Source organism: Elephantulus edwardii, unplaced genomic scaffold, assembly GCF_000299155.1.
Source record: "Elephantulus edwardii isolate Elephantulus edwardi_28Jun2011 unplaced genomic scaffold, EleEdw1.0 scaffold00001, whole genome shotgun sequence".
Lineage (NCBI taxonomy): Eukaryota > Metazoa > Chordata > Mammalia > Macroscelidea > Macroscelididae > Elephantulus > Elephantulus edwardii.
The window spans coordinates 15350919-15365871 of NW_006399751.1; the positions used below are offsets into that span (position 1 = coordinate 15350919).

General features: G+C 39.2%; 1 protein-coding gene across 1 annotated transcript in view; it reads left to right on the forward strand.

Annotated features, from left to right (window-relative positions):
* The window catches only part of PGAP1 (post-GPI attachment to proteins 1), a 108974-nt gene that overhangs the window by 1972 nt on the left and 92049 nt on the right, over window positions 1-14953 (forward strand). Inside the window, exons 2-3 of the mRNA XM_006878741.1 lie at window positions 7085-7238; window positions 11123-11298. Coding sequence (XP_006878803.1) covers window positions 7085-7238; window positions 11123-11298 — 330 coding nt within the window. The remainder of the gene's footprint in view (window positions 1-7084; window positions 7239-11122; window positions 11299-14953) is intronic.

The window sequence follows — 14953 nt, forward strand, 5'->3', positions numbered from 1 at the left end:
CACTACACTCTACTATGCAACCTTCATTATGGACTCTTGTCATGACCATAATACCCAATCATATATCACTTTTAAACTGTTCTCTCCCTCATTTGTTTCAATGCAGTATACATCATTTATCCAATTTTACATTTTTACTAATAATTTGCTGGTATGGTAATACTAGGATTTTTTGCATTCTAAAAAATATAACAATTCTATATTTTTTACCCTTCAGTGAAATTAATTGTATCGATAATGTACTCACTGCCAATATTCTTTGTCATATTTTCTATCACTGTAAAGAGAAAGTCATTAATAGCTAAACAAATACAACCCCCACTCAGATTTTATTTTCTGATGCAAAAAGTTAAAATATTAATTAATGGTAACATTTATATTTGACTTAGTCTTTTTATTTAATTTTACACTCCATCTTGTATTATCTTACAAATAAAGCTTGTAGGGGTAGAGTCACTTTGAGTATGGTGAGTTTGTGATAATGACTGAGGATATTCTCTTAATGATTTTTATGACTAAAAAGTCTCTAGAGAGATATATTTCTTACCTTTTATTATCTTTCATTTGACTCTTTAATTAGTAAAGAGTTGTTATGGCAGTTATTATATATACATGAAGTCGGAACGAATTCACAACTGACCTTCCAGCGGGTTTTCAGACTGCCGGTCCTTCTCCGTGGGGCAGCTAATGGATTCATACAGGAGGGCTGGCGGCCCTGCTTCTTACCACAAGCCCACCATAGCTCTCCTTTTAGCTTAGTAGTGATTAGGTTGATATCCAGCACATCATGTATCTTTGATTTTCTCCTTTTTCTTAATAACCTTTCTTTTTATTGTTGATTTGTATGTTCTAGCTGGTCATCATAAAGATGAAAAGTAGCTGAAACATACCTGCTTTTATTCTCTTTTTTAATTAAAAGGGGAGAATTTTGAAACTTTTAAAAACATTGAACTTTTGGATTTAAAGTGGTTTATCTTCATCCATCTTCTCCCTCTGCTTTCCCAAGATTGATTTATCCAGAACTAACATTATTTTACAAACCCTCTCATTGCCATCAAGTTAGAACCGACTCATGGCTGACCCTCTAGCAGATTTTCAGGCGGAGTAAATCACGCCAGGGAGATTGCCCATCTTTCTCTTGCAGAACAGCTGGTTGGTTTGAACAACATGGGTTGGTAACATGTCTGCTTACTCCTGAGCCGCACATCTCAAACCCGGTAGGCTAACTACACGTTGCTGTTGTTGTTGTGTACCATCAAGGTGGAACTAACCCATAGCTGAGCCTCTGGCAGGTTTTCAGAGTCAGTTAATCGCCCAGGAGGAAACTGTCCATCCTTCTCCCATGGAGTGGCTGATGTGGCTTTGAACTGCGTGCCTTCGGGACTGCAATGCAGCTTCTTGCCAATAGACCAAATGTCAGTTCCCTGACATTTGATAATTCTTGAGTTAGTATAACAAGTTGTTGACGTTTCCTCTAAATTGAAGATATTTGTTCCTTGTCAAACATCTCATTGCCAAAGGGATTTTCCTAGTCTGTGGGTTCGCTTTTTACTGTTGGAGGAATCATTTCATGGACATAAGGGTTTAATCTTTGGGAGGTCCCTTCATGCTTAGATTAGAAGAGCTCTCATGGCCTAATGGATAGGGAATGGCGCTGCTAACTGAAAGGCCATCAGTTTTAATCCTCTAGCTCTCTTTGAGAGGAAGATGAATATTCTCTTCCTCTGTGACTAATAGCCCCTGAAAACTCCCTGGAGGCTCACCTATGAGGTGAGTTTGAGTTATGCTCCCTGACTTGTCTAAAGGTGGATGGGTTTACTTCTGAGTTCACAATTCTATCCCATTGACCTATATATCTGCCACTGTTAACAGTACCACACGGTTTTGAATACTGGACTGTGTGGTAGTTTTGAGATCAGTACATACAAGGCTTCTTACTTTGTTTTCCTCAGTAGAGCTTTGCTTAGCTTGGTCTTTTCCTTTCCAAGTAAAGTTGACGATTATTTTTTTCCATCTTATTGAAGAATGACGACGTGATTTGGACCAGTACTGCACTGCATCTGCAAATCACTTTTGATAGTATTGTCATTTTCAGGATGGTACATCTTCCAATCCATGAGCATGGAAAGCTAGACTTTAAAGGATGTCTCTCCACAGTGAGGCAACATATGAGGTGTCTGTTAACAGTTTCCTGACAGCAGTATGAACTGTGGGTTATAATGTGTAGGTAATGACAGAAAAAAGTCACAGCTGTTCTTAGGTCTTTCTATCAAATTGAGAAACTGAGCCAAGGGAGGATGTTAGTGGACATCGAAATTGTGGAGATAAAGTGTAAAAGCCACTGATGTTAGTTTAAGATTTTTCTGAGCTGGGAGGTATTCTTTTCAATAATTGTCCCTGAGCAGCACGAATGTTTTGCCCCCACTCCCTCACTACTAACCTGAAAGGAGAGCTATGGGGCCTCGTGGTAAGGATCAGGGCTACCAGCAGAGGGCAGCTGTATGAATCCATCAGATGCTCCGCGGGTGAAGGGTGGGCAGTCTGAAAACCCGCCGGAAGGTCAGTTGTGAATCCATTCTGACTTCATGTACATAATAACTGCCATAACAACTAACCTAAAAGGATTACCGGTATAGCATATTATGTACTGACTACCAATGCAAAAGTTGCCAGTTCAAATCCGCCAGTAGCTCCTCAGGAGAAAGAGGAAGCAGTCTGCTCCTATAATGATTTTCAAGCTTGGAAACCCAATGAAAGGTCACCATAAGTCGTTCTCTACTTGACGGTAGTAGATTGAGTTCGCTAATCTGAAAATTGGCAGTTCAAAGCCACCCAGTGTTCAAACTCACTCGGTGAAAGATAGAATTGATGATCTGTTTCCTCTTATCTGTTGTTATTAGATTGTTATTGTTGTTATGTTGTTATGTGCCATCGAGTCGCTTGCGACTCATAGCGACCCTTTGCACAACAGCCCTAAACTCTGTTCTGTCCTGTGCCACCGTCTCCGACACACTTATCCGGATTACCCCAGTCACCGAATCAATCCACCTCATAGGGGGGCCTTCCCCTCCTGCGCCTGCCCTCCACCCTCCCCAGCATGATGCCCTTCTCCAAAGACCGGTCTTTCCTTACCTGATGTCCAAAGTATGTTAGAAAGAGCCTCAGAATCCTTGTCTCCAAGGAGCAGCCCAGTTTAACCCTCTCAGGGATGAATCTCTTTGTTTTCTTAGCAGTCCATGGTATTCTCAGTACTCTTCTCCAACACCAAGCTCAAAGGCATCAATTCTCCTTCTATCCTCCCCAGTTGTTGTCCAACTCTCTGACACATAACAAGTGATTGCAAAGACCATGGCCTGTATCAGACGCACCTTAGTCTCCAGAGAGACACAGTTGCTCTTGAGTACTTTAGGGAGGTCCCTAACAGCAGACTTTCCCATCTCAATATGTCTTAATTTCCTGGCTGCTGGTGCCAAGAGTATTGATTGTGGAGCCAAGCAGACCAAAACTGTGAACAATCTCAATCTCTTCACAGTCCATCCTGATGCTGCTAATTGGTCCAGTGGTGAGAATCTTTGTCTTCTTGACATTGAGCCTCAATCCATATTGAAGGCTGCAGTCCTTGACCCTCTGCAGCAAGCGCTTCAGATCCTCCTCAGTTTCAGCAAGCAGAGTTGTGCCATCTGCATAACGCAGAGTGTTGATAGATCTTCCACCAATCCTAATGCCGCATTTCTCCTCATAGAGCCCAGCCTTTTGAATAATCTGTTCTGCATACAGGTTGAAAAGGTATGGAGACAGGACACATTCTGCCATACGCCCTTCCCAGTTTTGAACCATGCAGTGTTGCCTTGCTCTGTTCTGACGAGTGCCTCTTGGTTCAAGTATAGGTTTCTCATTAGCACGATCAAGTGTTCTGGGATTCTCATTCTTCTCAGAGTCAGCCACAGTTTGTTATGGTTCACACAGTCAAACGCCTTTGCATAATCAATGAAGCACAGATAGACATTCCTCTGGTACTCCCTGCTTTCAGCCAAGATCCATCTAACATCAGCTACACTATCCCTGGTACCACGACCCCTTCTACACCCAGCCTGGACTTCTGGCAGTTCTCTACTGATGTGCTGTTCTAGTCATTTTTGGATAAACTTCAGCAGAATCTTGCTTGCATGTGAAATCAACGATATTGTTCCATAGTTTCCACACTGCTGGGTCACCTATCTTTGGAATGGGAACAAATATAGATTTCTTTCAGTCAGTTGGCCAAGTCATTGTTCTCCAGATTTCTTGGCACAACTTGGTGAGCACTTCCAGGGCAGTTGTTGGCTGAAATATGTCAGATCGATTACATCTGGGGAAAGAACCTCTGGAGAAGGTCAATATCAGGTGTGAAAACTAGGCTAGGAGCTGATTGTGGAACGGACAGACCACCAACTACTCATATGTAAGTTCAAGCTGAAGCTGAGAAAAATTAAACCAAATCCACGGGAACCAAAATATGACTTTGAGTCTATCCCACCCGAATTTCAGAACCATCTCAGTAACAGTTTGAGGTTGAGTTGTGGGAGGATATCAAGGGTATCATGCAGGAAGAGTGCAGATGTTCATTACAAAGACAGAAGAGGAAGAAAAGACCAAAATGGATGTCAGAAGAAACTCTGAAGATTGCACTGGAGCACAGAGAAGCCAAAGCACAAGGAAAAATTCAAGATACTAAAGAGCTGAATAGAAGATTTCAAAAGGCAGCACGGGATGACAAAGTAAAGTATTACAATGAAATGTGCAAGGAGCTGGAGTCAGAAAACCAAAAGGGCCGAACTCGCTCAGCAATTCTTAAGCTCAAGAAACTGAAGAACAAATTCAAACCTGGAGTTGCTATAATCAAGGGTGCTTTAGGCAGAATATTAAATGATCCAGGAAGTATTAAAAGAAGATGGAAAGAATATACTGCTTCATTGTATCAAAAGGAATTGGCAGACACAGAAGAAGTTAATGAAACAACATATGAGCAAGAACCTGTGGTGATGAGGGAAGAAGTTCAAGCTGCTTTGAGGGAAATAGCAAAAAATAAGGCCCCAGGAATAGATGGTATACCAATTGATATTGTTATTAGATAGATTCCAATTTATACAATCTAAATGGAATAAAATAGTCAGATCTTTCTTTCCTGGTACTGCCGGGTAGATTTGAACCATCAGCCTTTAGGTTACTAGTTTGAATGCAAACCATATATGCCATGTTATCTATATATAGCCCATTTCTTTTTTTATACTACATAGGATCACCATTACTCAGAATGAATAGGCCACATCAGTTTTTTTAGGGATATAAAATAATTTCAAATGTATTAAAATCCTTCTGCTATATAGACTTTAATTCCTTGGCTATCTTTTTTTGGGGTTTTTTTTCACTTGTTGTATGCTGTCAAATTTGATCCAACTTGCACAAGAGGGGATTGCCCCTCCTTCTCCAGTGAGCATATGGTGGATTCGAACTGTGCACCTTCAGTATTGCAGTACAGCTTCTTTATCTTCTGATTTCTTAATGAACATTTCTTGAGTTTGTTTGTTTCTTTGTTTCAAGAACAACAATCTCCCCACTGGACTAATAGCATCATATTAGATGGAGAAAGATTGAAATTGTCAACTACTTCATCTTACTTGAATCCACATTCAACACACCTGATACCAGCAGTCAGGAGATCAGGAGGCGTATTGGCGTTGGGAAAGTCTGTGGTCAGGGACCTCTCCAAATTACTGAGGAGCAATGATATCATTTTGAGGAGTAAGATGTACCTGATTTTTTTAAAATTTTTATCTTTCTGCAGAAAACTTTCTTGATACCATCCAGATATTTTTTTGTTTCTTTTTATGTCTCCAGAAATCAAACACCACTGCATTGAGTTGGAATTCAATTCATGTGCCACCATATTTCTGTCTTCGAAAAGAATGAAAGCCTTTTAAAAAGTTCTATTTAATCTTTTTCCTATTCTGAGTTAGTTTTCAGCTCAGAAATTGGTTTAGTTACTGTACTAAAAGGAATAATGATCTGACATACATGTTAGATCAAGTAGTGAACAAAGACTAAAACTTCTTTGCTCTTTTTCTTTTTTCTTAATTTGTATATAAGTAATAAAATACATCATTTTCATTTTAAAGGCATACTATGCATAATCAATATTGATACTAATTAGAATTGAAGTTCAGTTACACATAAATTATAAAACAAATAGTGAAGCTAGTGTTTCTATATTTTGAATATTTGAAGAGATTATTTAAATTGCTGGTATCTTAAACCATAAGTTCTTAGTCACTAGAGATAGTATATTGGATAAATTGGTTAATGATAATGTACTTGGAGAGATATTTAAGAATGTAGGCAGATAATCATAATTCCATTTTTTAAACAGTCAGATTTTCAGTAGACATAACATTTTAAAGATTTTGAAATATACTGTTAAGACTTATTAAATGCGTACTTACTATAGGTATGGTATGGTATGGTATAGTATGGTATGGTATGGTATGGTATGGAATGGTATGGTATGGTAAGGCTAGATCCTTAAATCTGTTGAAATTTACTTAAATAAAATCTACTGGCCAATATAATTTTATTCTTAGGGTTTTAAAAATCCTTTTCAAAAAGAGCAGAATTTTACTACCGCTTTTATAGGTGCTTATTTTTGGGAGATAACATTTACCTAATTTATATTAAAGAAAATATATGTAAATTATTGGTTCATTTGATATATCAAGTTGGAAGGTAAACATATACTATCTGATTAAAAAATCCAACAGCTTCTTGATTGTCAAGTGACAACTTTGAGTAATTTGTATTCATTAGAAGTTCAGATAAGTCCTTCCCTGTGCTGTCCTGAAGATAGTATGGTTCAAAACCCAAATAATGCAAGACTAATTTTCTATAGGAATAAACTAAACATAGTACCTGCCTTGTGCATTAAATTCCATTCTATCATCAGTAATATTTTATATTGTATTATATCAGATTTGCATAATTCAGAATTGTATAAAATAGAGCTGCAGTATAATTAAAACTAATACACATTAAATTGTATTTTTCTCTATAGAAGATACGCCTTCCAAAGAAACTGGCAAAACGCTATCCTGCATATGAATTGTATCTTTATGGAGAAGGATCTTATGCTGAAGAACACAAAATTCTGCCTTTGACAGGCATTCCAGTCCTCTTTCTTCCTGGTAATGCTGGAAGTTACAAGCAAGGTAAAACTTGGAAGTACACTTTGAAATCTGTTAATCTGTTCAATGATTTACTGAATACATGCATACTCTGTGTTAGGTAATATGTTAAGTTTGTTGAAGGTTACAAAGACATGACTTGGTTTTTCTGACAGAAAATTCATGTGAGAAGTCTTTGGAAAAGAAAAGTTGAAGACCATTTTGAAAAGAATGAGTAGGAAAAGAATAAATGGATAATATATGATTCAGGAATCAGTATTTTGTATATTGGAAGTGGGGTTACGGAGAAAAGAATCTGAAGTATTCGTTGTGTAAATTAATCAGGTTAAAAACTAGAAGATAGCCAGGTACTTGCACTGTCTACCTAAAGGCTTGCAATTCAAACCCACCAGCTATTCCACAGGAGAAAATTGGACAGTCTCCTCTCTTGTAATTAATTAACTGCCTCTGAAAACCACTGGAGGGTCAGCTGTGAGTCAATTCTGACTCGATTGTACACGACAGCAGTAAGAAGCGTTGGATGAAACTCCCTTAATGTGAATATACCGTAGGATTTTTATCCATTTGCCCATTGATGCACACTTGAGTTGTTTTTATCTCTTTTCTGTTTTAAATAATGCTGCTGTAAACATGGTGTGCATAAATCAGATTGTGTTACAGCTCCAATTTCTTTAAGAGGAATATCTCCTTGAAGGATTTGTGAATCAGATAGTATTTCCATTTTCAGCTTTTTAAAGGAAGTGCCAAAATGTCTTTCCATATTGGTTACACCAATTTGTATTCTCACCAGCAGTGTTTGAGAATTCCAGTGTAGCCACATCCTTGCCAGAATTTATTGTTTACAGACTTTCTAAATTTTGCCATTGTTTCTGAGATGAGATTGTATTTCATTATTGTTTTGATTTGCATCTCTAAAAGCTAATTCATTATGTGGCTGCACAGGAGAAAGATAGGTAATCTTTCCCATGTGTTATTTTTTCCCTTGTGTACTGTTGAAGCGGAACCACCTGACACAGGAGGAGATTGCCCCTCCTTCTCCAGTGGAGCATCTGGTGGATTTGACCTGCTCCTAAGTGATTTAGAGCTTCGGAAGCCCAGTAGAGGCTCAGCTGTGAGTTGGGTTTGACTAAATGCTTTTGAGTTGTTTGTTTTTGGGTGTTTTTTTTCTAAATAGCTAATGATTTTGAGCATTTCTTCATTGTTTGATGATAATTTGTTTATACACAAATAGAATTACTTTAGACCTTAGGAAGTCTTGCCTATAAACTAGAAAACTAGCCAAGAAAATCTCTTAGCTAGTTAACCGGGCACAGAAAGGAAGGGAGGAAAGAGTAAAAATTAATAAATAGAAGATAGAATTATGAATATGGATGAAGGGAAAGGCAATAAGGGTATGATCTGACCTTAATGAGCATTATAGCGAATGATATAAAGCAAAATATGTGTAAATTATTGAATTATAAACCAAGTTTCTTTGTAAACTTCACTCACATTACAACAAAAATTCACAAATGTTAAGGACAAAAAGTAGATTACTAGTGGCTGTACAATACACTGAAGGATACTACTCTTCTTGCTCCCACGAAGTAGCACATGGATTTGAACCACTTGCCTTTGGGCGGTCAGCACAACTTAATAGAGTAGGCTTCCAGAGCTCACTGGCACCCTGGGATACCCCATATGCCTCTTTGTGATTAGCACTCCCCTTGTTATCTAGAGACAATAACAATTTTAATTTCTTTAAGTAGTAATTTTCTTGACTGTCTTTTAGCACCCACATATCTACTCTGACTGAGTTATTTGGGTCCATTCTAAAACTTGTCTATATATAATCATTTAGTACATATGCTTTTGTGTCTGGCTTTTTCCTTTGAACATTGTTTTTCAGATTCATCTGTGTTCACTGTGTGAGCTATAATTAACTTTCATCATTCTGTATCTTTCTATTGTATAGGTATACCAAAATTGTTCCATTTTACTGTCTTTAAATACTTAGGTTGGTTACAGTTTTTAGGACTTAACAAATAGATATTCTTCTGCCTGTATCTTAGAGCATGTAAGCCCACATTCCTTTAAAAGAAATACTTTGTTAGAATTCCATTTCACAAGTTAGATGAAACCTTTAAATTTTATTGTCTGTTTCACTTTATATTCCCACAAGCGTTATTTTATATATTATATACATTACTACATAATTGTTGCTAGGTGCTATCTATTGAGTCGAGTTTGGCTCATAATGACACTATGCGTAGCAGGCCTGAACCGTGTTCTGTCCTCATCATCTCTGACACACTTGAGCCCAGTGCTGCAAAGACTGTGTCAGTGCGTCTTGTTGGGAGGCCTTCCTCTCTTTCCCTGACCCTCTGCCTTCCCAAGCATAATGGACTCTCCCAGGACCTAGTGGCAAGAAGCTGCACTGCAATCCTGGAGGCACGTGATTCGATTCCCCACCAGCTGCTCCACAGGAGAAGGATGGGCAGTCTCCTCCCGTGTGATTAACTGCCTCTGAAAATCCCCCACAGGGTCAGCTGTGGGTTGGTTCTGACTCTGTGTTACACAATGAAAACAATAACATTTCCGAAGTATTTTAGACGAAGCTTTATCATCCTTGCCTCCAAGAAGCACTTTGGCTGTACTGTCTCCAAGACATACCTGTTGATTCTTTTGGCAGTCCATGAGATATTCAGTACTCTCTTCCAACATCACAACTCAAAGGCATTAATTCTTTTGTCTTCCTTATTCATTGTCCAGCTCTCAGATGTGTAACAAATGATTGAAAAGATCATGGCCAAACATGATAGCTCCCACCATCTAGTGTTATCATATGACCCAGTAATTCCACTTTTATGTGGTAAATCACTTGCCACCAAGTCATTTCAACTCATAGCAACCCTCCGTTTGGTTTCTGAGGCTGTGTATCTTGATGAGAAGAGATTGCCCATCCTCTGTGTAGAGACTCATGAATTTGAATCTTCTGGTCTGCAGTAACCAGACAGGCTACCTGCTTCACCACCTTGATTGTTGTAGTTTTTATTATGTGCCATCAAGACGGAACTGACTCACAGCTAACCCTCCAGCAGGTTTTTAGAGGTTGTAAATCACTTGGAGGAGGTAGCCTTTCTCCCTTGTGGCAGCTGGTGGATTCAAGCTGCTTGCTTTGGGTTGGAAGTGCATACTCCTTGCCCCTTGGCCACCAGAGCTCCCTACCACCCAGATAGTAGAAATAATGAAAATACATGTTTATACAAAATTTGTTTGCAAATGTTTGGCCAAAAAGTTAGAACATTTCATGTATCTATATGTGCTGGTAAATGAATAAGTAAAATGTGATATATCCATTCAATGGAATATTTATTATTCACTGGTGAAGAGAAATGGAATACAGATAAATGCTTTAACATGTGTGAACCTTGAAAATATGTTGCTTGGTGAGAGAACTAGTCACAAAAGGTCACATATTGTATATGTGATGATTCCATTTACATAAACACCTAGAACAAATAAAGACAGAAAGATTTGTAGTTACCAGAACTTATACATAGTCAGGAATGACTGCTAATGAGTCTAGGGTTTCTCTTTTTTTGGGGAAAGGTACCTAAAATTGGGTTGGACAACTTTGAGTATACTGAAAACCATTGAATTTATTGGTTACTGAGTGATTAGTGTAAAATGTGAATTAATAGTATCTGAGTGGTATATATTAAAAATATTTAGGATACCCTTAAACATGTGCAAGATATACAATTGCTATGTTAGTTTGTTCTTCTAAATTGATAGCATTAATACTGTAACTTTGAAATATGTTATTAATACTTAAGAGTGTGAAAGCAAGTTTTTATTGAGAGATCATATAACCAGAATAAAAGAAACATTTTATTCAATGTTTACATCACTCTTTTCCTCTGCAGTTCGTTCTCTTGGCTCTATAGCACTTCGAAAAGCAGAAGACATTGACTTCAAGTACCACTTTGACTTCTTTAGTGTAAACTTCAATGAAGAACTGGTGGCGTTATACGGTGGAAGTCTTCAGAAGCAGACCAAGTTTGTACATGAATGCATTAAAACAATTCTGAAGCTCTACAAGGTAAAAGATCAGCATGCAAATCAATACTATTGCAATCTAACAAGAGGGTTTATTAAAGGGAATCCGTTTATTTTAAATTTTGTGTTTATATGGACACTGAAGCTAAAGATGGGAGACTGCTTTGTGTATGGGTAAATGAGAGTCTGTTGTTTTAAAGTCCATGCCAGTGGCAATTTATATTTAATTTAGGAGGAAAAGTTATGAGAATTTAGGAAGAGATAAAGTTTTAAGTCAATATATACTTTCAGCCAAAATGACGACTTAGTAAGAAATGTCATGCCATCCTTCTACAGCAAAGACTCAAGAAACTGAGAGAAGCAGATACGAAACACAGTCTTCCAGCCCTGAGCATCAAGTAAAAGATAAAGAACTAGGCCAGACACTGACTGGTAGGAGAAACTCACTGAAAACAGCAAATGAAAAGAAGTAGAGCAGAGGACCCATGAGCATGTCCTTCTTGAGAGAAAGACAGAGCAAGCCTGAGCTTAGAGCCATGGAATTACAAACACGTTAGAATAACTTCTTGTGTCAGCATAGCTGCATGAAATAAGGGTCCAGCTGCAGGCAGGAGAAGGATGGGCAGTCTGCTCGTGCGATTTACTGAAAAACCCATGGAGGGTCAGCTCTGGGTTGGTTCTGACGTGTAGGCACACAACAACCAAAGGAAAGAACTTGGGGATCCTAACCTAGTGACCAGAGAAGCACATTACCTTTCCCTACCATCCTAGGGATTAACTGTACAAACTCCCCTTTCCTCCCCTCCTTTCATCTCTGCAACCCCAGCTACCAGAGACCAAGAAAGGAAATAGACTGAGCTGCTTTCTTTCCCCCTACACAGCTCTACTACAGTCTTCCCCCATTTGCTGCCTCTCCCCATACCTGTGATCCCAACAGGTGACAGCAAGCATTGTAGGCATGGAGCCAGCTCCTGGCTCTTCCCTCCTACTCATCATAGTTGAATGGCAACTGACTGCTTCAGATGACATTGTTGACTTACTCTATCCAGCATGCCTGCTGACTGAGAAAACCTTCCACAAGTCCTCACACTCACTGAGAGGGAAGAAACTATAACCTCCTGTCCACTTGCCTTCAGCTCCGTCCCCTTTAACTACTGCACACCACTCACCCAGCAGAGGGCCGGAATGTCCACTACTTATATCCTCCCCTACCTATCCAAGAGGTGGGGCGGTACATTCAAGCATGCACTTGCCACCACTCAGCCAGCCCACTGGGCAAAAGGGAGCAGCCACACCCTCATGAGCTACCAGCAGCAGTGATACTTGTTGCCCCCCCCACTCAGCAACTACCAGCTGCCATGCTGTTTGGCCAGTGACTACAAACATAACCTGCTTGACTGGCCCTCAGTAACCACCTATCAGTAAACATAGAGCCGTGTTGCTACCCCGCCCACATAGACAGATGGCAAGTGTGTTCAGAATACTTACCAGAATAGCAGACTGCCCATACCAGCCTAAATACATCAAAATAAAACTTGTCCAAAAAAAAAATATCAGGACACAAACAAGTATTCATTAATAAATAAAAAAATAACACTAATGCCTCAGAACCAATAGACAGTATCAGAGCACTTAGAGAAGCAGGGCAGAATGACTCCAAGTGACCAAAATATAGAACCAGGAAACTTATTAGCAAGAGATCTGAGAAAAGCAGATAAAACTAAAGAGGAGTTTAGGAAAACGGCATAAGAGCAAAATCACAAAATAAATAGGCAGTAAGAAACTATGCCGAAAGTAGCTAGAAATCCAGTGCTTTATTCCATAGTATTAACAAGTTTTCCTAATATGCATGGGGTGGGGGAAAACCAGGACACATCCTATCACTCACAAAATTGTGCTTCCAGATGTAGATTGAAATGTTCTTCTTGACTACAAATACAACACTATTCCTCTTCAATCTGTCATTCCTAGGATAATCATAAGATTATCTTAATTCAAAGTGGCCAATGATACTTAATAAGAATTAGTGACACTGGAGTGCAAAATACGGGAAATGAAGAAGCACTGGTAGCTGGAAAATAGAGACCTGGTGAAAGAAATGAAGCTGGTAATCGAATGATAGAATTTTGTACAATCAATGATTTATTCACTGCAAATACCTTTTTTTAAGAAAAAATTAAACACAACACAAATGGTGACTATGCACATGGACCTCACTTGATAGACTACACAGGAATCAGACGACATCTGTAGAAAGACTTGATAGAGGTACTTAATATCAAGGCTAGGATCTGTAAATCACAAGGAAAGAGATTGCCCATCTTTCTTCCATGGAGCCTTTGGTTTGGCAGAGCAACTCCTTTCTACTAGGCCACCAGTTGTTGTTATGTACCATCGAGCCGCTTGCAACTCATAGCGACCCTACGTACAATAGCCCTGAAACCTGTTCTATCCTGGGCCAACTTTATTGTCTCTGATGCACCCACCCTTATTACCCCAGTCACTGATTCAATCCATTTCATTGAATGTTTTCCTCTTTCTCTGTCCCTCAATCTTTCCAAGCATGATGTCCCTCTTCAAGGAATGTTTTCTCCTTGAAACATGCCCAAAGTATGTCATGCAAAGCCTCAGAATCCTTGCCCCCAAGGAGCAGCCTGCCTTCACTCTTCATAGGATGAACTTGTTTGTCCTCCTAGCAGTCCATGGTATATTCAATAATCTCCAGCACCACAGCTTTAAAGGCATTAATTCTCTTTCATCCCTAGTCATTGTCCAGCTTTCTGACTCATAGTAATTGCGAAGACTGTGGCTGGATCAGGCATGCCTTAGTCTCCAGACTGACATTATTGCTCTTCAGAACTCTGGAGAGGTCCCCAACAGCAGACTCTCCTAATGCAATTTGACTTTTGATTTCTTGGCTGCTGGTATTCCAAGAGTGTTGGTTGTAGAACCATGCAAACTAAAGCTGTTAACAGTCTCAGTCTTTTCACCCTCTATCATGATGCCACCAATTGGCCCAGTGGTCAGAATCTTTGTCTTCTTGATATTGAGCCTCAATCCGTATAGGAGGCTGCAGTCCTTGACCCTGTGCAGCAAGCGCTTCAGGTCCTCCTCAGTTTCAGCAAGCAGGGTTGTGTCATCAGCACAACACAGATTGTTGATTTGTCTTCTTCCAATCCTGATGCCACATTTCTTCTTATAGAGCCCAGCCTCCCAGATGATCTATTCTGAGTATAGATTGAAAAGATATGGAGATAAAGATCAAGGAAAACCATATTAATCTCTGACTAAATAAGCTCTTTAAGACAGAAGCCACTGTAAACTAGGAAAGGGGATGGGTGGAGCAGGGCACCTCTTGGCGCAGCTCAGTGGGTGGAGGGAACATGAGGTTATGATTAGGTGATTTTTCTTCCTTTATCCATCTCTTTTGTCCTTATGGGTCAGGGGTGTTACAGCCGGAGTGAAGGGAGCATTTGCATGGGATTCTTGGAGCTCACAGAATTCATTGAGGTTCTACTTTAAAGAACTTTCCAGCAGTCACAGGAAGAAGAAATGCTAACACCAGCTTTCATCTGAAGCAGCTATGAAAACAATAGCAGGCAGAATGAGGCTGGCATTGGGGTGGGGGTAAGACTGAAAAAAACTGGATGAAATATGTTTATGGCATTGAAGTCTATGGGGGAGAGAATAGTCTAAAA